Source organism: Ruditapes philippinarum, unplaced genomic scaffold (assembly GCF_026571515.1).
Source record: "Ruditapes philippinarum isolate M1 unplaced genomic scaffold, ASM2657151v2 ctg1051_1_1_1_1, whole genome shotgun sequence".
Lineage (NCBI taxonomy): Eukaryota > Metazoa > Mollusca > Bivalvia > Venerida > Veneridae > Ruditapes > Ruditapes philippinarum.
In genome coordinates, this window is record NW_026856855.1 from 226,872 (window position 1) to 249,548 (window position 22,677).

At 33.5% G+C, this 22,677-nt stretch overlaps 1 protein-coding gene across 1 annotated transcript in view; it reads right to left on the reverse strand.

Moving 5' to 3' along the window:
- The window catches only part of LOC132747928 (PAN2-PAN3 deadenylation complex catalytic subunit PAN2-like), a 43,505-nt gene that overhangs the window by 12,618 nt on the left and 8,210 nt on the right, over positions 1-22,677 (reverse strand). The window contains exons 11-24 of the mRNA XM_060737460.1: positions 22,183-22,310; positions 17,787-17,956; positions 17,011-17,171; positions 15,670-15,798; positions 14,729-14,878; positions 14,035-14,387; positions 13,419-13,557; positions 11,524-11,546; positions 9,524-9,533; positions 9,330-9,428; positions 8,513-8,655; positions 6,875-7,023; positions 5,785-5,963; positions 4,692-4,782 (exon numbers count right to left, since the gene is read on the reverse strand). Coding sequence (XP_060593443.1) covers positions 4,692-4,782; positions 5,785-5,963; positions 6,875-7,023; positions 8,513-8,655; positions 9,330-9,428; positions 9,524-9,533; positions 11,524-11,546; positions 13,419-13,557; positions 14,035-14,387; positions 14,729-14,878; positions 15,670-15,798; positions 17,011-17,171; positions 17,787-17,956; positions 22,183-22,310 — 1,924 coding nt within the window. The remainder of the gene's footprint in view (positions 1-4,691; positions 4,783-5,784; positions 5,964-6,874; positions 7,024-8,512; positions 8,656-9,329; positions 9,429-9,523; positions 9,534-11,523; positions 11,547-13,418; positions 13,558-14,034; positions 14,388-14,728; positions 14,879-15,669; positions 15,799-17,010; positions 17,172-17,786; positions 17,957-22,182; positions 22,311-22,677) is intronic.

The following is a 22,677-nucleotide window of genomic DNA, read 5'->3' on the forward strand; positions in this document are numbered from 1 at the left end:
GTTTTTTGGTTATTTTGCACAAAAAAATGACAATTCTGGGAAGAATGATATGACAATTTGCACACAAGTTATTATATCCAAACCTACATTAAATTGGTAAACAAAACTTGGACAAATATTCTAAGTCCCGTCATATCAAAAAACCTCAGTGGAGTCCTTTTAAGCATTTTATATAAGTTCAATATGGAATAAGCTTTATCTCTAAACAAGTTGCTATATCAACAAGAAAAAACAAAAGGGCAATGAACTCAACTTACTAACACTTATATCAAATTGCCTATATAGAGAAGACCTGTTTCAGAGTCTTAAAAGGTTAATCTCTAATGAACTTTTTTACTTATTGTCCCCATATGTTTGTTAGATTTATGATACTGAGTAGATACTGTCACCTTGGTGCAATAACAGGTTAACTCCTATTATTTTATATAAGGAGTTATCCCATTACTACACTAAGGCGACAATAAAGCTATGTGATGATATCTCTGCTTCAGATAAACATTGCTATGTATTGAACATATGAGCCGTGTTATGACAAAACCAACATAATGGGTTTGCGACCAGCATGGATCCAGACCAGCCTGCGCATCCGCGCAGTCTGATCAGGATCCATGCTGTTCGCTATCAGTTGCTTTACTTGTTATAGGGTCTGTATGCGAACAGCATGGATCCTGATCAGACTGCGCGGATGCGCAGGCTGGTCTGGATCCATGCTGGTCGCAAACCCATTATGTTGGTTTTGTCGTGACACGGCTCATATTGTTTTTGTCCAGTAGACAGGTAGTAAGTCACGCAGACACTGTGGTGGTCACAGAATGGTCAACTTTTCAATTTCAATTGTACAGTTTAGAGACCTAAATTAACCTTTTGTAGAAAAATTCAAGCACAAGCATGCCTATATTCTAACAACATGCCAAGTTTAAAGAAATTCTACTGAACAACTTTAATTCTGCCTATATGATTGTACATATCTATATGAAAACTCCCGAAAACGACCTTAAAAGACCATTAATTTTATAAGTGACAATTTCAATTTAAAGGATACTTGTATTGACAAAGGAAATTTTTTTATTTTGTTGTTTTCTTGGGTTTTGAGTCACACTGTCCCTGTAGAGAATAGGGAACAGAGCAGAGAAATTTGAGAGACATTTGATGAATGTCATTTAGTCAAGGGGAAAAAATATGAAATATGGCAACTTTCCAATATTACAAGAGGATAAGACCTCAGCTGCCCTTATATAAATTATTTGAGGCACAAGCAGGTATCTCAAAAGAACCACTTTCCAGCTTTACTGGTGGAGGAAAACCTCAGCCTCAGGTGTCCCTTTTTGCATTATTTTAGGCACAGAAGAACCAATGATGTTCGGTTAGCTAGCTGGATAGCTTTCTCACATGAGAGGATTTGGAGACACTTGAACCTACAGCAGTGAGAGGCAAGTGATTAAAAAGTCAACAAACTTAACCCCTCATCCATGGACGCACCCTTTACGGTACTTAGACACCTATTTAACATTTTTACTCATACAGGTGAGAAGTTTAAAGTGAATATCTTGCCAAGCTAATCAGATATGAACTTGTACATGTATGTGAATGCCGACATGTGTAGGATAGCCCAGCTATTGTAGGATAGCCCCAGCATCGTGGGAAAGCCCCGACATTGTAGGATTGTCCCACTATTCTTCAAACCCCACTATTCTTCAAATAGTCAAGTTTAAGCTGCATTTATAAATTTTATAGATACATTGAATTAGTAACAGTCTGTGAATAAAAGGTGTTTCTTAGTGACCTCATTCCAATTTTGTTAACCAGATGATCAAAATGTGTTTTATGAACTTAAATGTTTTTGGCCTCATTGTGGCGAAATTGAATGTAAAATTAGTACATGTAAGAAACTCAGCCTTCGGTCCTTCGAATACATTCAAACATCAACACAAAAAAAATCAACAAACATGGTGTTTGTTTGTTTCATTTTACGCCTTTTTCCAACAGTTTCTCAGTTATACAGGCGGATAGTTTCCTAACCATCGTTTCTGGGGTGATTAACCAGAAGCATTCGTTAGAGTTACAATCATCGTTAAGCCTTGGTTAAGCTCTAGTTAGTAATTTACCCTCTAACCCAAAACGTTCGTAATACCAAAAATTGTAACGAAACTGTCATTAAATAACGAATACCTCGGAGTACACGTTAGACCTTCGTTGAAGGAAAAACAACGTGTGAAGCTCTTTCAATAAACTTTTTATGAGTATATATTATTTCTTATAGCGAATTTTCTTTCTATTTTCCTGATAATAAGTTCTTTAATATGGTGTTACAATCTGTATATGTCTTAATGTGTAAAGTTATTATTATTTAATTATTTATTCATTTATTTATTATTATTATTATCATTATTACTGCATTCATTTTCAAAATAATACGTTAAAGTAACATTATGCCCATCCAATGGTATGTAGTGAGAGAACGGATGAATATCAAAATAAGTTTTCATTTTGTCATAATTCCTTTTAATTTTATAATTTAGTTCACATAAACAATAAATAACTCACAGATCCAAACGAAATTTCTGTAAATATACATTAGAATTTACCTTTAACGCTAAGTTTAACAATAATAATAAATGGCGCATACTGTACTCATTAAACTTGAGTGAGCATTTCTTTCGTAAATGATTTTTAGAATAATTCCAAATACAAATGTATCTTTATACAAATGATGTTGTTTTTTCATTCCGCAGACAATTATTTAGAAAACTGACATACTTTGGACTCTCAAATATTTGAATGCTTCTAAGGAGGTTGATTTATTTCATTAATACACGACTTGTTGATCACTATCTTCTGTGATAGTATTTTCTTGTATCTGTGTCATTTCCTCATATTTCCTTATTTCTCTAAACAATGCATGTTTAACTACGCATAACATTCTTTCATGTATGGAATCAAATATATATAATATTACATTAAAGTTTCAAGTTTTTAATACTCAAAACACTTATACCTTATACTAGTTCTATGTACAAAGTGAAATTAAGGAATTCAGCATAAACACATTCATGTACAATGAACGCATTACACAGTATATGGATAAATTTTGACGTTTTTGGTTATAATGAAATTCATCTGAGTATTTTAATAAAACTATTATATACGTTTCATATGGTTTATATTAATGGTTTACCTCTATTTCATGAAAAGTAAAGATAATTAATCGAAACTTGCTTTGTTTCCCAATGTAATTTTCAAATTTTCACCAGTGTGTAACAAAGGTCATGTAAAGAACGTTTTAAAAGAAAAAGCAGTTCATTCATTAAAATCAAAACAAAAATTACGTTACTATTTAGCGTCAATATTTTTGAAAGAGTTCTTCGCAAGCATCGATTAAGATATAAGCGAAGATATTATTGCCATTGGCCAATAATCATTAAGTTTTAAACTATTTTATTACCTTATTCTTAAAAAAAAAATTCACATTTATTAAAAAAATGATACTTTGCCTTTAAAAGGAAATATAATTAACAATGTCTCTTAAATTGTGTATAAATCTTTATTGATGTACATTTCATCACAAAGAAATATCAAATCATATATTTATATTACTTATTTAGCAGATAAGAGATTATTTTACTTTTTTCTATCATTGTATATTTATCTCGAAAAGTATCCAAGTGTTATTGTTTTTAATTTACTTTGCACTTTAACATTTACTCTTAAATAGTGTATTACTCTTTTTCATCACACACATATAACCTGTCAAGACCGAAATATTCTACATCTTAAAGATGAGGCAATGAACTTATATCTAGTCTCTCCTTTTCTATTTTGTTGCACATCCAAAATGTTCAGTTGTTTCCTGTCTATATATTTTGCTAGAACGTTGTATAATGTTAAACTTTATTGTATTGTATTGTATTGTATCGATACAATACAATACAATAAAGTTTAACATTATAAGTTCATTGCCTAATCTTTAAGATGCAGAATATTTCGGTCTTAACAGGTTTTACAGGTTGTATCGTATTGTATATCAGACGACTTAGGATTGATTTCGTTAGATGCGTTTTACTGCGAACGTATGATATACATACATACAAACAAACAAACATACAAACAAACAAACAAAAAGATTTATAAAGAGTGTCAACTGTTTCTTTGAAGCAGTTGTGCGTTCACAGATATATGGTTGTACATTTGTAAAAACATTTTTAAACAATTTATAAATAATTTATAAACAATTATTTGTACATGCAATGTAATCTATGCAGGAAAAGTTAATAACATGTGGTGCCAAAATGTTGTGTATACCCTTAACGATTACACAACGATTTCGTTAATGAATTTTACCAACGACTGATTAACGATATGGTAACGATGCTGTCTGGTTATGCAACAAAAACAATCGTAAAAATAACTAACGTGTTCGTTACGCGATCGCTAACGCTTTCGTTAGCGTGATTTTAAGGAAAGCTTCTGGTTACTCACCCCTGGAGAGTTACACCAGTACTAGACTACCTTCCTCCGCGCTAAACTACCTAAGCATCTCCCGGGGATCGAACCCATGCCAGAGAGGTAACTGGATTAGAAGTCATTGACTCTAACCCTTCTAACTACTAATATTATAAGCTACATGTATTTGGTCTCTCCTAAAATACACTAGAATAGAAATAAAGAGTTAAGAGCCAGTTGGTCAGACTCACCTGTGATATCATAGAACTGTTTGATGTTTCTACGAATAAAGTAGAGTGTACAAGGTACCCTCCATTCCAGATTAAACCGGACAGCCTCTTCCTGTAAATATACAAATATTTTCAAGTCTACAAAAAAATCCCAAGAGCAGCTAAATTAAATCAAAGGTGTGAGAAAAGTTTGAATTATTTTTACTTAACATCATATTTAACGTTTTTTTTTTTTTTTCTTAAACTAAAACTTTTTAAACTTTCCCAAAATGCTGTCTACTTCTTCACAATTTAAGCCAGTGGCATTTCCCTATAATAAATGGGAAAATTCTGGGATAGTAACAGCAGTAGACAAAAAACAATAAAAATAAATCAATCATAATCTAGAGAAGAAATCAGACAGAAATGACATTTTTAAGTAAAGGGAGACAATCTAAATGGAGACAAGATCAAAACATTTGAACCAAACCTATATCTAAACTTTTACCAAACACTGTATAGTTAATAATATTATGGAGATCCCCAAACCCAACCCCCCTTCCATGCATTATTTCAGGTAGAACCCCATATTATAAATCAGGTTATTTTCGTGTACTGCAAATTTCGTGATTTCGGCAGTTTTTGAAGCAAATTAAATTTTTTAGTGATTCTGCTGGAAGGAAAATTTAGCGAATCTATTTTTCATTATATTCATTGCAGGTGAATAAAGTGAAAATTAGATACTAGCAAAAAAAACTTGGATATATGGTATGTTCTACCTGGATAGCTTTCTCACATGACAAACCAAAAGTTTTTGGTGGGATTCAAACACACAGTGCTCAAAACACCAAGGTCAGTAGGACAAATTGCCTGACTATTTGTAAAACAAGAGCCAGGATAATGTAAAATTTTCTAAATTCAAAAAGGGTCATTATTCTGTCAAAATCCATGTCACAGTTATGAACAGCGACCTTCTATTTCGGCTCTAAAATAAGTGTGTGAAGTTTCAACGCATTCCCTTCAGTAGTTTTGGAGATACCAAATATAACCAAGTGTGACACTGATGCCTGGGTGTGTACAATAGCTCCTAATCGAGCTAAAAATGTATCAACTTGATAATTAAAAGAAAACTCACTTTTTCCACATCTGAGATAGAGAAGTCATTAAAGAGATAAAACTGTGTGGTTGTTACACCTTCTTTCCTCTGGTGGAACGTTTCTCCCACTTTAATATGGCTGACAAGATGGCCGCCACCCTTACTGTCCTTGATATGGGATACTGTACCATGCAACTCGTAATATTTTGTGTTTGGATCTAAAAAAAAGAGATGAATAAAGCTTTTAAAATGTTTAACACGTCAGGGTTCACATTAGCTTGAAAACTGTTGGAATTAATTCTTCAGTATAAAATAAAAGAATTATTATAATGAGCCAATACAATTCTGCAAACAGGATAATATTCCATAGGCTAGCCCAAAACATCTTTTATAATGAGCCAATAGACTGTTACGCACAATAGCCCAATGATAATGAAAATGAGCCTATACAAACCTACACGCCTGGCCAACTTAGCAATTACAACTGACAAATATAAACTTTCTTACACTGCATCATGCATGAGGTCAATACAGTCCTTATAATTAGCCAGTCTATAGACTATTACATACAGAAGGCCAATATGATAATCCAAATGAGCCAATACAAACCTACTAGTTTGGCCAACATAGCTCTTCGCATTGACAAATAAAAACTTACAGTTACTATCACTGTATTATGCAACAGGCCAATACAGCCCTTCGAAAACGCAATTCAAACCAACTAACAAAATAAGACAGGCCAACATACCTGGATCAACAGGCAAATACAGCCCTTCTAATGACCCAATTCAAATCAACCAGCAAAATAACACAGACCAACATACCTGGATCAACAGGCCAAACCAGCCCTTCTAATGACCCAATTCAAATCAACCAGCAAAATAAAACAGGCCAATATACCTGGATCAACAGGCCAAACCAGCCCTTTGAATGACCCAATTCAAATCAACCAGCAAAAGAAGACAGACCAACACACCTGGATCAAAAGGCCAATACAGCCCTTCGAATGACCCAATACAAACCAACCAGCAAAATAACACAAACCAACATACCTGGATCAACAGGCCAATATAGCTCTTCGATTAACCCAATACAATCCAACTAACAAAATAACACAAGACCAACATACCTAGATCATCTGGTAATGGCTCATCATCAGGGAACTCCTCTATTTTCAGTTTACCATTCTCTAATTTAACCTGTAGACCAAATGGTATCCATACTGGATCATTCTCGTCATCTGTGTGTATCTTCATGATGTCATCTTGTAACCAGGAGCTACAAGAAAAAGAGAGACCATTATCATTATATTAATGCACCAATCAATTGCAAATCTCGAGCATCTAACCTTATAATCAGAAAGTTGTGTAGACTGACTTTGGTATTATTAGTTCATACCCACCCCCTCCCTATTTAAAGTGGTAAAATCCCAATTTAAATAACCTTGCACTTCAAATTGGTCATGTGACATGTCTCAATAAAACCACAGGATCAACCTGCCCAAAAAAACCAACACACCCACAGCATTGTCCCAGCAATGCAGGGACAGACTGAGGGTAAAAAGATGGCTCTATTTCCTGATATTCCCCCACACCGTCCTAAAGATGGGTGGGTGGTAGGGATGGGAAGGGTAAAATTGACTGGTACTTGATAATTTTCTGGACAAAGATTACAGTATTGTTTACAACTTTAAAGAACTTAAACTTCAACTTTAAGAGTAGCAATCCTAAATGATTTTATAACATTTCAATTTATCATGGTTTTGCACAGGTATTCACCATACATATACCTTGCATTTATGATTTGTTGAAATATTGTCAAAGCTCGCCATAGAAACTGTGTAGAAATACGACGATAAAATAGTGAATTCTACCATACACATGCAATAAATCATATTGATAGTGAACTTTTTCTTTTAATATTTCTGAAAACTTTTGAGTTTGATGAATTTTTTTTTATTTTGTTATTTAAATAATTTCTAAACTCATCTGCAAGTGTGCAGCTTTAACACACAAAACTAAAACAAAACAAAAAACAACAAAAAATACAGTGAACAAAAATAATATACCAATATAACTCAGACAGTTTGACATAGAAAAACTGAGAACGTGACTTAAAACCTGTGTATGTAATAAAAGCAAGCTGTTTCCATAAATTTACGAGAGAGTTTAACATTCTTAAATCTCCGACATAAGCTTGATGCATATCTGACTGTAATTGCTGATTCATCAATCAAAGATAATATACAAAACAGTATGATTATATCAAACTGTTAACCTGAATTAATTAGCCAAGTTTTCCCTTTACAAAATCCTGCCCCCCAAAATTAATCCATCTTTGACTGAAAATTTAGTTTAGTTTATACTAGTTTATTTTAGTTTGATTGTGCGTTGGAAGCTATAAGCTTACTGAAACACTTTCAGATGTGAACCAACCAGTATTAAGCAATGAGTGTACAGTTTCTTGCTCAGGAAAAAAACAACATCTTTCCCCTGAAACTACTATAAAGGTATTTTTAACGTTGAACCAACACAGTATAGGTATATGAAGACTTTCCAGCTTTATTGGTGGAGGAAGATCTCAGGTGCCTTTCTGTACATTATCTAAGGCACAAACTGGTATCTATCTAGGACCACTGACATTCAGTAATCTAGCTGGATAGCTTTCTAACATGAGACATCCAAAGACGGGGCTCTGACCTACAGCAAAGAGAGACAAGTGGTTTGAAGTAAACATCCTTAACATTCGTTATTCTTTATTAACATACCTATTATCTTGCTCATGCCTAAACCTGCAGCCTTTCTTTGTACATTTTCTACCATATCTACACATGACCGTAGTTGACTGTAGTGGGATAGGGGATGATGATGTTGATGATGAGTTCTCACCTTCATCTTTCTGCTTTAATAACTGTAACATACAACATACATGTATACCAAACTGTCATAGCATGTGAGAGATAACATTTTTATAAGATTTTAAAGAAGCCCCACTGAGGTTCAAAAGATTAAAAACATAAAATTTAAAAATCTTAAATTGATCTACTTGTGCACTTAAAAAGGAAAAATTTGAAACAGATGATAAAGAAATATACTCAGAATTAAATTGACAATCAATATTTAGTGCAAAGCTTTGCATATTTTAAGTTATAATAATTATGCTTTTCATTTTTAGTTCATTTTGTACAGCAAAAATTAATCACTTTGATAAAAACAGAGAGAACAAGTGGCATGGAATTTAGCACACATGTTATTGGTAATGGATTTGGGGCATCCCCTCCCCATCTCCTCCCCCCCCTGGAATTGATTAAAGTACTATTAATCTTTAAATTTGGTACTGACTAACATCAAGTGGTATAAACATCTTGAAGTAATATTTCAAGCCCAGTCACGTCAAGAAACCGATGTGGAGTCCCTTTAAGTACTTATAACCACTACTTGAGTCATTTTAGAAAACATGGTCATGAATGTATTATTTTTTGTAACCAAAATTAGTCTTTTACTAGATAATGGACCTTACAAGACAAATAAACTCCTATAAATGTAGACGAAAAAAAAAGACTGATACAATATTGAAAAGTTCACCATAAGCTGTATCTTCCAGAACTCCAGATCTCTCGGATTCTCCAGCTGGCAGTTTAAAGCTAACACATCTGGCAGTGTGAGCACTTCTTTACTTTGTTGCTGAAATGATCAGGTGTACAAAATATCTTAAAATTTGAGTTCAGCATATCAAGATGTCATTTTGTGTAATGAAAAAAGTTACATCATGGTCAAACTTTACCTGACCTATAATAGTGAATGCATCTTTCCATATGTGGTTTTTACATCGTTTATTTCAAGTTAGAATTGCATATTTCTGCAATAAAATTATTTATTCTCAAAGATGAGAATACAATATCTTTAATGAAAAAAAAAACAACAATATTTTCTCTCTCTCCCCCCCCCCCCCCCCCACACACACACATTAGAAGATTGTATTTAACTCAATGACTGATAGTGGAAAATACCAGGCTCTTTAATATTAACTACTCAGTTTCAAAATTTTGATAAGAAACCCTTATAATAACAATGGAAAGTTCTAATGCAATGCAGGGTTAAGTCCATAAAAATGTAAAAATTATAAACATTGATCAAAGGGAAGTAACTGCAATGTATTTCTAATGAATAATGCTTTTATTCTTTTATTTTTACACAATAATTGGAAAAGAGATTATTAATAATCACTTAGTACAATTTACAAATATTAACAAATACAACAGATTGTTACTTATAACTTATATATACATATTATGCAAATATATGCAGAAAATTATGCAGAAAAAAAAATGATTATGGTGACTGAATGAAACATGGTAAAATCCAACAAAGCATTACACTGTACACTTATTTTAAGTTTTTTTAGATCAATCTGACAAAAGAGTAAACAAATTGCAATGCTACGTCTATAGACTAAATTTAAAATAACTCCCTAGATCTGCTTTCTTTAATACACATAAACAACAAGAGGGCCATGATGGCCCGAGGTCGCTCACCTGTATATAGGCCCCTGGAGCGGGGCCAGTTTAAAAACCCTAGGGCTTTTTTTTTTCAAAACTTGAAAGACACCCATTAGAAAATGTTTAACAATGATGTTAAGTTTTTACGCACACATATAATGAAAAAACAATGATTTCCCCCCTGCTTCCTCCCCCCCCCCAGCAGGACCCTTTTAACCCCCAAGGGCTTTTTATTTGAAACCAAACTTGTTTTGGACCAATATCCATAAAAAAGATGTTTCCTCCTAAACATCTAAGCTCCTAGTCTCATTGGGTTTTTTAAAAAGATTTTTTTTAAGATTTTACTATACAAATAGTTAAAAAAACAATGACACCCCTTTGGGCAGGGGCCCAATTTTGACCCCAGGGCTTTTATTTGAAAGAAACTTTGTAAGAACTTTACTAGGGAAAATGTTTCATGCTTAATATCTAAACTCTAGCTATTTTGGGTCCTTTTTTCCAAAAACAGATTTTTTTAACTTTTTGCTATACCACCATAAAGGAAAATCAATGACCCCCGGGGGGCAGGGCCAAATTTTGACCCCAGGGCTTTTATTTAAAACAAATTTGGTAGGACACCCATTAAAGAACATGTTTCATTGCTAAATATCCTTTAGCTCTAGCTCCTGAGTTTTCTTTTAAAAAGAAGATTTTTTAAGTTTTTACTATATGGCATAATGGGAAAAATCAATGACCCCCTAGGCGCGGGCCAAAAAATCAATACCCCAGGGCTTTTTAATTTGAACAAACTTGGTAGACACTCATTAGAAGATGTTTTTCAGCTAAATATCTTAAGCCTCTTAGCTCTTTTGGGTTTTTTTAAAAAGAAAAGAATTTAAAAGTTTTTTCATTTGGTTGCCATGGTTCCCTGCCATGGAATTAAATTTCTTTGAACAATTTTAAAAGGTGACCACCAAAGGGAACATTCCTGTGAAAGTTTGGGATGAAAATTGGCCCTTAGGGTTTATTAGGAGATTGTCAAATTTAAATAAAAAGTTTACGGACGGAGATGGACGGACGACGGACAGACCGGACGAAAAGCGATCACAAAAGCTCAAACCCTGTCCAACTTTGTGACTTCACAGGGAGGCTTTAAAAAAGAAACAGAAAGATCAATGATTATAAAAAATATTTTTTTAACATGTTGTTTGATATTTAGCACAATTTTTTTTGCCACCAACTTTTTTGTGTTCTGTTTTCCAGCGTCAGATGTGTTCCAAAAACCTGAAACAAAAACTCACTTTGGGACTGGTCCCTTGTTTAAAAACCTTAAAAAAAAAAAAAAAGAAAAACAAATTAACCCTTTTTTTTCCAGAAATCAAATACAGTTAAACTTCGTTCGCTCGAACTCGGATCGTCGAATACCTTTCCCTTCGTCGAACTCATCGCCCAGTCCCCGGGCAAAATTCCTATATTAAAATATATATTGGTCTACCTCGGAATCGCTCGAACACCGATCGCTCGAATCTCGAACCTGATTTCTGGTCCCTTCGGCAGAAAATATAGCGAAAATCACACCCCTTTTCGGTTCGAACACAAAAAGGGACCAAGTCGGTTTTGTTCCTAAATAAATGACAGTGTGGGCGGACACATTGTTTTTAAAACGACCTCGTGATCGTTGACAAAGGTAATTAAGGTTAATTGATACAAAATAAGAGGTGTTTGTAACCGATTTAAATTTGTATGGAATAATATTGTTTGATTTTGCCATTTATTGGGTAACGAATAAAAAAGAAAATAACTTGGTGAAATAAAATGAAAAATGCATGCCAAAAAAGAATTGACGTTTACCCGGACGGCTTTAATTACAAAAACCGTGGTTCTTGTAAAGTGAAATCGTAAACAGTGTTATCTAATTATAGAATGATTACTTGTATGTGTGTTTAATTTTAGGGTAAATGATACAAATAGATGCTGCTGGTAAATGTTTTTTAATTTAAATATTGTATTGTTTTTTCTTTTGAAATTAAAATTCATCCCATTATAAAACATATAATATATTTTTGAACCATTGTTCAACAAGTTTGGTGTATTGCCCAATGAAAAATTTCAACCCCAAAAAACCCCCAATTTTATTTGTATGGGGAATTATAGATTAACACAGCCGTAACTGTTAATACTTAATTTATAACATTGGGATAATAATTCTGAAATGAAATATTCTACGAACAGATGTACTAACAAACAATTATAGATTGAACGCATTTATCATTCGAGAGAGGTCCGGAATGTAAGCTAGGAAAACCTTTAGGCATATGATCAACGTAATAATAGTTCAACCTCGGTTGGCTTGAACTACCGATCTCTCGAACAAATTTGCACAGGCCCTCCGAGTTCGAGCGAACGGAGTTCGACTGTGCCTCTCTTCTAATAACAGTTCCACCTCAATATACAGTCCGACCCCGGTTATTCCACAACCCTTTATTCAAATTCCCGAACAAGTTTGTTGTAAACGGTAATTTTTTGCTATGATTGGCCAAAAGGGAGTAGTTTTCGTCTAATCACAATATTCGGATTTCAGTTATTCGAACCCATGGATTATTTGAAGTAAATTTTCAATCCCCGAAAGTCCGAAAAATTAGGGTTGAACTTTATACATGTATATGTAGGTCACTTAGCACCTACCTGTACAGTATGGGAATTTTTCAACTGTGTACTTAGCCAAATATATCCCATATTGTACAGAACAATGCATAAATGTAACCTACTTCTCTACCTCACTCATATTGAAGACAAGTGTGACCAGACAATATATTCTAACAAGAAACATAAGTCTGTTCCATTTTTGTACGACACTTTTTAGCACTCACCATTACAATAAGGGAACTTTTAGACTGTGCACTCATCCAATTATATCCCATATTGAACAGAACAATGTAACCTATTTGTTCTATATCATAATCATTTTCAGGAAATGAAAAATGTCACCAAATAGTATATTCTGACAAAAAATATCAGTATGTTTCATTTTATTAGCTCTGTACAGATATAATTCCGATACTTTTGTTAAAAAGGGCCTTATATATTTCTGACAGTACATGAAAAAGGTCAAATTCACCCAACAGTCCAATATATGTAATAATGGACTATACAGGGTCCAATATAGAATATATGTATTAAATTTCCCTTCAGTGTTACCTTGTCCAGAGCAGTCGGGATAATTGAGATTCACAAGTGTTGTAGTGTTCTGCCTCGTATTTTCCTGGCCGCAGCGACACCTCAATGTTGTCACGGTGTCCAGACCAAATATATCGTTGACCACAGACCCATCTTTCCTGTAAAAACAAAATACATGTAACTGAATAATTATTTATCACTGAGCAAGATTATGTGAATAAAGAGTAGACACTGATTCTTAACCTCTGAATATCTAATTGGATGTTTTTGGTTCGTAGCTGTAAACTGACCTATCAAAACAGTAGATTTAAGACATGTTCTGCAGTTATGTAATTACAAAATAATACCTTGGTATTATTTTAAAGCATATACCTTCAAAGACAAGCTCATTGGTCAATCTTTTGTAAACTTTCTGGCAATCTTTTACTCTTTCAAGAACTTTCATGTGAACAAAATGATATCACATATCCTAGAGTTAAACAAGAGCTGGCAGTAAGACAGCATGCTCGACTATACTCAGAGCTTGATAGCAAAACAATGGCCTGAATAATGTAGAATATTTTAAGTTCAAAAAGGGCAATTAATTCTGTCAAAATCAAAGTTAGAGTTATGGGCCTTGGAAAGTCAAATCTTACTTTTCTTTCTCTTCTCTTGGAGACTCCACAGGTGTTTCAGTACCCTCCCCCTCAGGTTTCTCTGCTGGCTGTTCTGTGACACTCCCCTGTGTAGTCTCTGTAGCAGCAGCTTTTTTTGCTTCTTTATCCTCTTTTTTATCCTTCTTGCCTTTTTTCTTTTTCTTCTTGGACTTTGATGATTTTGGCTCCTCTTTCTTCACCTCCTTTTCCTTTTCTACCTTCTCCTCTACAGGTTTTTCAGGTTCCTCTACTGGCGGGGGAGCTTCTGCTGTGGCACCTTCAACGACTGTTTCTTCTTTCTCAACTTCGGGCACCTCCAGCTTATTTTCTATCATAGGCCTTGGTGAGGTTTCCTTGTAGAGATAAAAAAAATTCAATATTCTTAAAGCTGCATGGCTGGAGATGAGCCAAAATATTTCAAGAAAATTAAACTTGAGAAGAATGTCTAAGATTTAAAGAAAAATAGAAAGATTTAAGATTCAAGTAATTATTAACATATTATGTGGGATTAAGAACTGATTTTGCAGTATTTATCACCTTTTTCTAGTGCGTTACTTATGCAGTCAGGGCTATTTTGATAATTTACGTGGGTTGCAGGTGCTGCTTGCAATGTGTAAATTATTTACTTTGTTCACTTTACAATACATTTATTTCACTTTTAACTTTTTTTCAAGAAAATTAGCATGAATCTTACAGAATGTATCTGCTGATGCATGAACCTCTGCCAGCTTTGGATCAATCGTCCGAGATTTGTCCGTCCCGCCACTTCCTCATTCTCTGCTAGTACAAGACCCAACGCTGCAGCCTCAGGCAAGGTACGGAATGCCCTCAAAAAATTACTCGCCTGAAATTGATAAAATTACAGGTCTTACAACTTTGGCCCACCATGAATGCTAATTTTACCTAATTTAGTCTTTTATAAAACACATTATTATATCAATTCCAGAGTGAATAAATCATTTTTTTGGTTTATTTACAACGAATCTGAATTGGTCTACTCCTATTTTCAGAATTTAAAGTGAATATCTGATGTAACAAGTCTTAAACTGCAGCACATTGAGCGTTGATAACTGAATACTTCTCTTAAGTGCCGCTCAAGCCAGTGCTAGGGGAGCATAAGAGATGTTCCCCTTTTTCATTATCCCTCATGTACAGACTCAATCAAACAGACTCATGTACAGACTCAATCAAACAGAGTCTGCAATTTTCATGTAATTGTGCTGATTTTACTGCTTCCAAAGATCACTCTTTTTCCAGATTTTTGCTTAAAAGAAGTCTGTACTCAAAATAATTAAATATAAATAATCAATTAATAGAGCAGACAGAACACTTAGTCAAACCTGAATACAGTTTTCAAAATAAGTAAATTTTTCATATAAATGTAGAAAATACATATTCATGTCCATGTGTGGAAGAAAAAAGGAGATAAAAACAGTGACCACAATACTATTAGTTAAACTTGCCTGTCCCATAACTTTTATTGAAGACCACTTGCAACCAAGGTCCAAACTTGATCCTTTTCCTTCATATCAAAAATGATTAAATCATAATTCCAAACAAAAGATACTTACAGACTATTTCACCTCATACAAAAACACTAGAATATTTGCAAAAGATTTAAAAATATAGTTTTACCTGACTAGTCTGACCTTTCTGTTTATCTAACATATGAAATAGGAAACCCAGTTCACAAGACAGGCAGAATTCTCTATCACACAGGTGGTTCAGTAACTTAACTCTTAGTGGCTCAATGAAGTAAAATATCTGAAAATTATAATATAAAGTAAAATATAGATTACTTTGAGGCTTAAGGGGTTAAAGTCATTGACTTCAAATTTATCTGCAACACATCCCTATAGCTTCAAGTTTTTCTTGTTTTGTTGAATTATTTTGTGAAAGAGAGGTATACTGTTTGCTAAGAGGAATCCATGGCCAAGTGATGAATGTTGTTAACTTCAAACCATTTTTCCCTCACCACTGTAGGATTGAATGTTGCCAGGGACTTTAAAATTTTTCACATGAGGAAGTTGCAAGTTAGCTTATGGAACGCTGATGGTTCCATTCAGGTGCCCATTTGTGCCTGAAAAAATGCATGTCAGGGCACCTGAGGTATAAATACACTTGTTACTATATATAGAAACAAAATCGCCTATGATTTCAACTGATTATGAGTGTCACGTGACCTATTATGAGTTTGCGGCCCGGGGCCGAGAACTAGTTATCAGCCCGCTGAACATGTGCACGTGCACAAAGTGAAACAATGACGTCACATTTTACGTCATCAAACAGTAAACTATAAAAGTGAAAGTAGGTTTTAAGCATGAATCGCTTGATTTTATTATGAAAGCTTAAGCGTATTTCGTACACACACAGTTTTATTACTATTGAAATTTAAAGAAATAATACGACAAATTCATTCCGAAAAAACGAAATATAGATTTTACAGTACAGTAGTGTACTTTGAACATACAAAAAGTAAACAACTCTATGGAAGTTACTGTACTGTACATTACGGTAGAAATGCAGACAGGAATTTCAACGAAAGAAATTCCAAAGTATTTTTTTAGAAAAATTCTACTATTAGATCTACCAAGTGTATTAAAGACATTAATACACGGCAGAGTAGGGCCGGCAGGTGATAATCGGCCCTGAAATAAATAATGCCCTCGGGGCCATTATTTATTTTGCGGGCCGATTATCACCTTCCGGCCCTACTCTGCCGTGTATTAATCTCTTATTCCTCCACCAGTGAAGCTGGAAAGTCGCTATATAACCTTCAAAGTGTTAGTGTCACTCAAACACAATTATACTAAACGCGTTGTTTCAAGAAAGCAGATTAATTTTAGAAAGGTAACTTTTTACAATCATAAATGATAAATATATGGATCAATTACATGTAAAATTTTGATTACACAGTATGATTACAAATTACTTATTAATTACATGTAAATGTAAGTATAAGATATATCAACATACCTGCAACATGCTATTACAATAAACATTAGGTATATGAATCTCCAGTCCAGCAAAATGTGTTTTATTATAATGTCTGAAGTCAAAATCTTCCAAGCCCAGCTTTGAATACTTAAGATCCACCTTTCTAAATCGCTTTGGTATCGCCATAAATGGGTCATCTCCTTAAATAAATCAAATACAGAATAATATTTATAATAAATATGATAAAGAGGTTATTTATTTCTTTCTGTCTAAGATAATAATATATTTCACAAAGAGAACACCAAATGCTATATTTAAAATATATTTCACCCAGAGAACACCAAATGCTGTATTTGAAATATATTTCACTAACAGTATACCAAATGCTATATTTTAAATATATTTCACTCAGAGAACACCAAATGCAATATTCAAAATATAAATATTCTCTATAACCAGGTAACTACTGCTTATATTTACTGAAATACTGTTACTAACCTAGTAAACCAGAAAATGAAAGCTTGTATTTTTTTGGCATTTTTCAATCTTTCAACAGGTCCTGTTAACAGGCCCATTCTGAATCACTTGAAATTGTAATATGTCCCACTGGTGTCAAAATTCCTAGTTTGGCAATTTTGACAACTTTTTCCAAATTTGGTTTATTTATGATTAAAATAGCTCTACTGAGGTAAAAAAAGTCCTAAAAACATAAAATTTAAAACTCAGGGGAGTCCCTTTAATAAAGTTTTAAAAAAGAGTTCATTAAAGGGTGCACAAAATACTGAAAATAAACAAAACACATTCTTCATGCTTACCTCGGCCCAGGGGTGATTCTGGTATGTTAGATTTCCCCTTTGCCGTGCCTTCTGTACCCTTTGTGTATGGGATCTGATTTCTTCTTTCCTTCCCAGGATTTGGGGCATAACCAACATTGTGATACACTTTCATAGTGCGTAATATCTCAGAATCAATTTGCTTGGGCTTCCTTATAAAAAGAAATAAATACTGGCATAAGAAAACGATGCTTAACGTCATTAACTTATATTAATTGCCAATTTTGAATTCTTGCAGCAATTCAATCCCATAGTTTTTGAAATAAATAAAAACTTCTGAAATTTGCTTATTGTTACCTATTCATATTTATCCTTAACATTTCAAGGTTAATTTGATTCGGAACATTTATTGTTTTTTTCCTATAGATTAAATGCACTATGTTTCCCCTTTTTTTTATTAGATTGCTCCTTATAGGGCTATTTTACAGATACAGAGGGAAATTTTTCATACAACAAGAGCTGTCGGTAGGACAGCATGCTCGACTATTCTAAGTGCTTGATAGTAAAAGAGCCTTTATAATGTTAAATTTTTTAAGTTCACAAAAGAGCTAATTTTTGGCTTGACTATTCGGAAGGTAATGTCACAAGGGTGTTTAATTGAGTAAAATAAAACTAATTACCTATGAGTAAAATAATACTAATTACCTATGAATACATAAATTTGACAGAAAAGGTACAAAGGCTTGTTATTAAGATGTTTTATCAAGTTAATCACTGCTTTATTATTATGAATGCATAAAATTGTCCCAAAAAAGGTACAAACCCTTGCTTACAAGCAAAACTTTACCATGAATTTTTAAGTTGAAAAAGGGGATAAAAATCAGCCTAAATGCAAGATAGAACTAGAGGATGCTTTTGTAAAAAAGCGCATGTCTCCCCCACTGCTGAGAATAACTGTGAATGGAAACAGGAATGGAAATGGAGATAAAAGAACAGAGTATATAAAACCAGACAACTGATATATCACTGATATATCAATAATAGTTAAATGTCCTCACTGATAAGAACTCTAGTTATCATCCGGAAATGAGAAAATGACCAATGGTCACTGTGACCTTAACCTTTGACCTACTGACCCCATAAACAAGAGGGATCATCTGCTCAATAAGACCAATCATCCTATGAAGTTTGAGGGTTGTAGGTCTAAAGGAACTCTAGTTATCATCCGGAAAGGAGAAATTAACCAACGGTCGCTGTGACCTTGACCTTTGACCTACTGACCATTAAAACAATAGGGATCATTTGATTAATAAGACCAATCATCCTATGAAGTTTGAGGGTTGTAGGTCAAAAGGAACTCTAGTTATCATCCGGAAATGAGAAATTGACCAACGGTCACTGTGACCTTGACCTTTGACCTACTGACCCAAAAACAATAGGGATCATCTGCTCTATAAGACCAATCATCCTATGAAGTTTGAGGTCTGTAGGTCTAAAGGAACTCTAGTTATCATCCGGAAACGAGAAATTGACCAACAGTCAGTGTGACCTTGACCTTTGACCTACTGACCCCAAAAACAATAGGGGATCATCAGCTCTATAAGACCAATCATCCTATGAAGTTTGAGGGCTGTAGGTCAAAAGGAACTCTAGTTATCATCCGGAAACGAGAAATTGACCAAACCGTCACTGTGACCTTGACCTTTGAACTACTGACCCCAAAAACAATAGGGATCATCTGCTCAATAAGACCATTCATCCTATGAAGTTTGAGAGCTGTAGGTCAAAAGGAACTCTAGTTATCGTCCGGAAACGAAGAATGGACGGACGGACTGACGGACGGACGGACTGACGGACGGACAGGGCAAAAACAATATGTCTCCCCCCGAGGTGGGGGAGACATAATTATGGATCATTGTCTGCAGTGACCTACAATTATGACCCTAAATGCATATGTGAAGTTTTAAATAAATATTTTTAATAGTTATTGAGATATGTAAAACTATCATGTTAACATTAACCAAGAGACTAAGTAGAAAAGGGGATATGAATCAGCCTTAATGCAATTTATGGAACTTGGTCAGTGACATACAATTATGACCCTCCAATTATGACCCTAAGTGCATGTGTAAAGTTTCAAGTAAATATCTTTGAAGACCTTTAACCTTTAACCAAAATTTCTAAGTTTCAAAGGGGCAAATATTCTGCAAATATTGCAGGCAGAGTTATGCAATTTTGCAAACTGATAAACATTGTTACTATAAAAGAGTGTTTTAAATTTCAATTGAATATCTCGAGCAATAATTAAGATATTTGACTTTACAAAAAAAACTTTAACCAAAATTTCTAAGTTCCAAAGGGGTATAATTCTGTCAATATTGTAGGCAGAGTTATCCAACTTGTCAATCTGATGTACCTTGTTACTATAAATAAGTATTGTAAGTTTCAATTGAATATCTCAAGCAATAATTGAGATATTTGACTTTACAAAAAACTTTAACCAAAATTTCTAAGTTAAAAAGGGGCATAATTCTGTCAATATTGTAGGCAGAGTTATCCAACTTGTTAATCTGATGTACCTTGTTACTATAAATAAGTATTGTAAGTTTCAATTGAATATCTCAAGCAATAACTGAGATATTTGACTTTACAAAAAACTTTAACCAAAATTTCTAAGTTAAAAAGGGGCATAATTCTGTCAATATTGTAGGCAGAGTTATCAAACTTGTCAATCTGATGAACCTTGTTACTATAAATAAGTATTGTAAGTTTCAATTGAATATCTCAAGCAATAACTGAGATATTTGACTTTACAAAAAACTTTAACCAAAATTTCTAAGTTAAAAAGGGGCATAATTCTGTCAATATTGTAGGCAGAGTTATCAAACTTGTCAATCTGATGAACCTTGTTACTATAAATAAGTATTGTAAGTTTCAATTGAATATCTCAAGCAGTAATTGAGATATTTGACTTTACAAAAAACTTTAACCAATGCAGACGCCGACGCGGACGCTGACGCCGACGCCGGGGCGACTAGAATAGCTCTCATATTCTTCGAATAGTCGAGCTAAAAAATAAAGCCACCCATATTGTTTAGATTATCTTTAAACATTTGACAAAAGGAAAATTACCTGACACCCCTATTCTTCAGGGCAGGCAAAATTTGATTTTGACTTACTTTTCTGTTTTTATCTGAAGCATTTCTTTGCATGTCTGTTTGATATTTATCTAGTAAATTATAGGAAATTTCCACTTGTCTGTACTGACAATTGATGCAGTCGCCCCTGTAATCTTGTGGATTGTATAACTATTATTAATTGCACATTCATGGAAATGCAACTCTGCACAATCAACTCAAGCAATATGACTCAAAAGCATATAATTATCTTTTACAAATATTCAATATCATATTCATTAAATCGGCAAACTACAGTAAACTCCGCTTATAACCAACTCACTGGGACATTCAAAACCTGTTCCTTATATCCGGAGTTCCTTGTAAGCATATAGCGAATTAGTTTGTTGTATCAGGAGTTTTTATAGCGAACAGATTTACATATAACGAACTGATTGTTTACCATTGTCCGCCATTTTTGACGAGAATTTGATTAAGAAATAGAAATATTAGTCATATATTTATATTTTAGACACACTACCCGAGAGCGTACTTTTTGGAATTCGAAAATCATTGCTATTTCAGTTTTAGTTTTACTCCTTATCTTAATTTCACTTAAAATATAATATTTTGTTTCTAAACTACTTTCGTTTTCTTTCAATGATTGAGATTTTCGATTTTTCCTTCCTTTCATACTGAATATCTTCTATAATAATTTAAGGGTGACTTTTACTAATGTAAGATATAGATTTCTTTTCATTTAAATCAAGCGTACTTTGCAGTTTGCAATGGATCATGCTTGCAGGCATGCATGATTATGTTGAAAACCGATTATAAATTATTATAATTATTTTACTCGAGCAAAACTATTGAAGAAAATAAATAAATAACCGTTTTATCTTGGTGAAAACAGCTCATGCTAAAAATATCCAAAATAGAAAACTTTACAAATTCATTTGAATAGATGTAGTGAAGTACATACAACGATAAACGGTACATTCGCCCGAGTTTTAATCCGTGCGTTGAAAATGCAGGATCTATTTACGGATAGCCAATATTTTGGAGTTCGTTATAAAAGTGTAATTTTCTGTACTTTTAACTAAATTGGGACTTAGAAATGAGTTCCTTATAAGCGATAATTCCTTATAACCGTGTTCGCTATAACCATATATTTTTATATTAAATAAAGAAGGCCAAAATTCGGGCCAAAATAAATTGTTCCCTATAACCGGAAGTTCGCTATAACCGTGTTCGCTATAAGTGAAGTTTACTGTATATGTGACAGTCCAATCTACTTGTATGATAAAAACTGGAGAAGTTACCTGTAAACTTTTTCACATAGGTATTCTGGCCAATCAGAGAGAAGTTTGCCTGTACCAGGATAACTCATGGGAACCATGGCGTAAGGTGTAGAGAAGTCATGGATATGAATATTCTGACTAGGCTCAACCTGAAATATTTAGATATATTTATAAAGTACAAGATAAGAACATTATAGAAGATGAGCTGATTATGTTTTTAATAAATGTTCCTTTTGCACTTACAGCATCTGAGAGGTAACTGGATTAGAAGTCATCGACTCTAACCCCTCGACCATGGAGGCGGTCTATAATCTAAGTAAATACTTAAAAGCACAGGTCTTAAATTTTTTTTTATATATATATATTTTCTTATCACATATGCTTATAAATAAACTTAACAATGCCATCACAAGTATGTATGTAGTTTGTATTAAATTAATAAATTACAAATCCATAAGCATATCCTATATGTGAAGCCTCTATGGCTGATCAGTTAAGATTGAGGACTTCAAATCA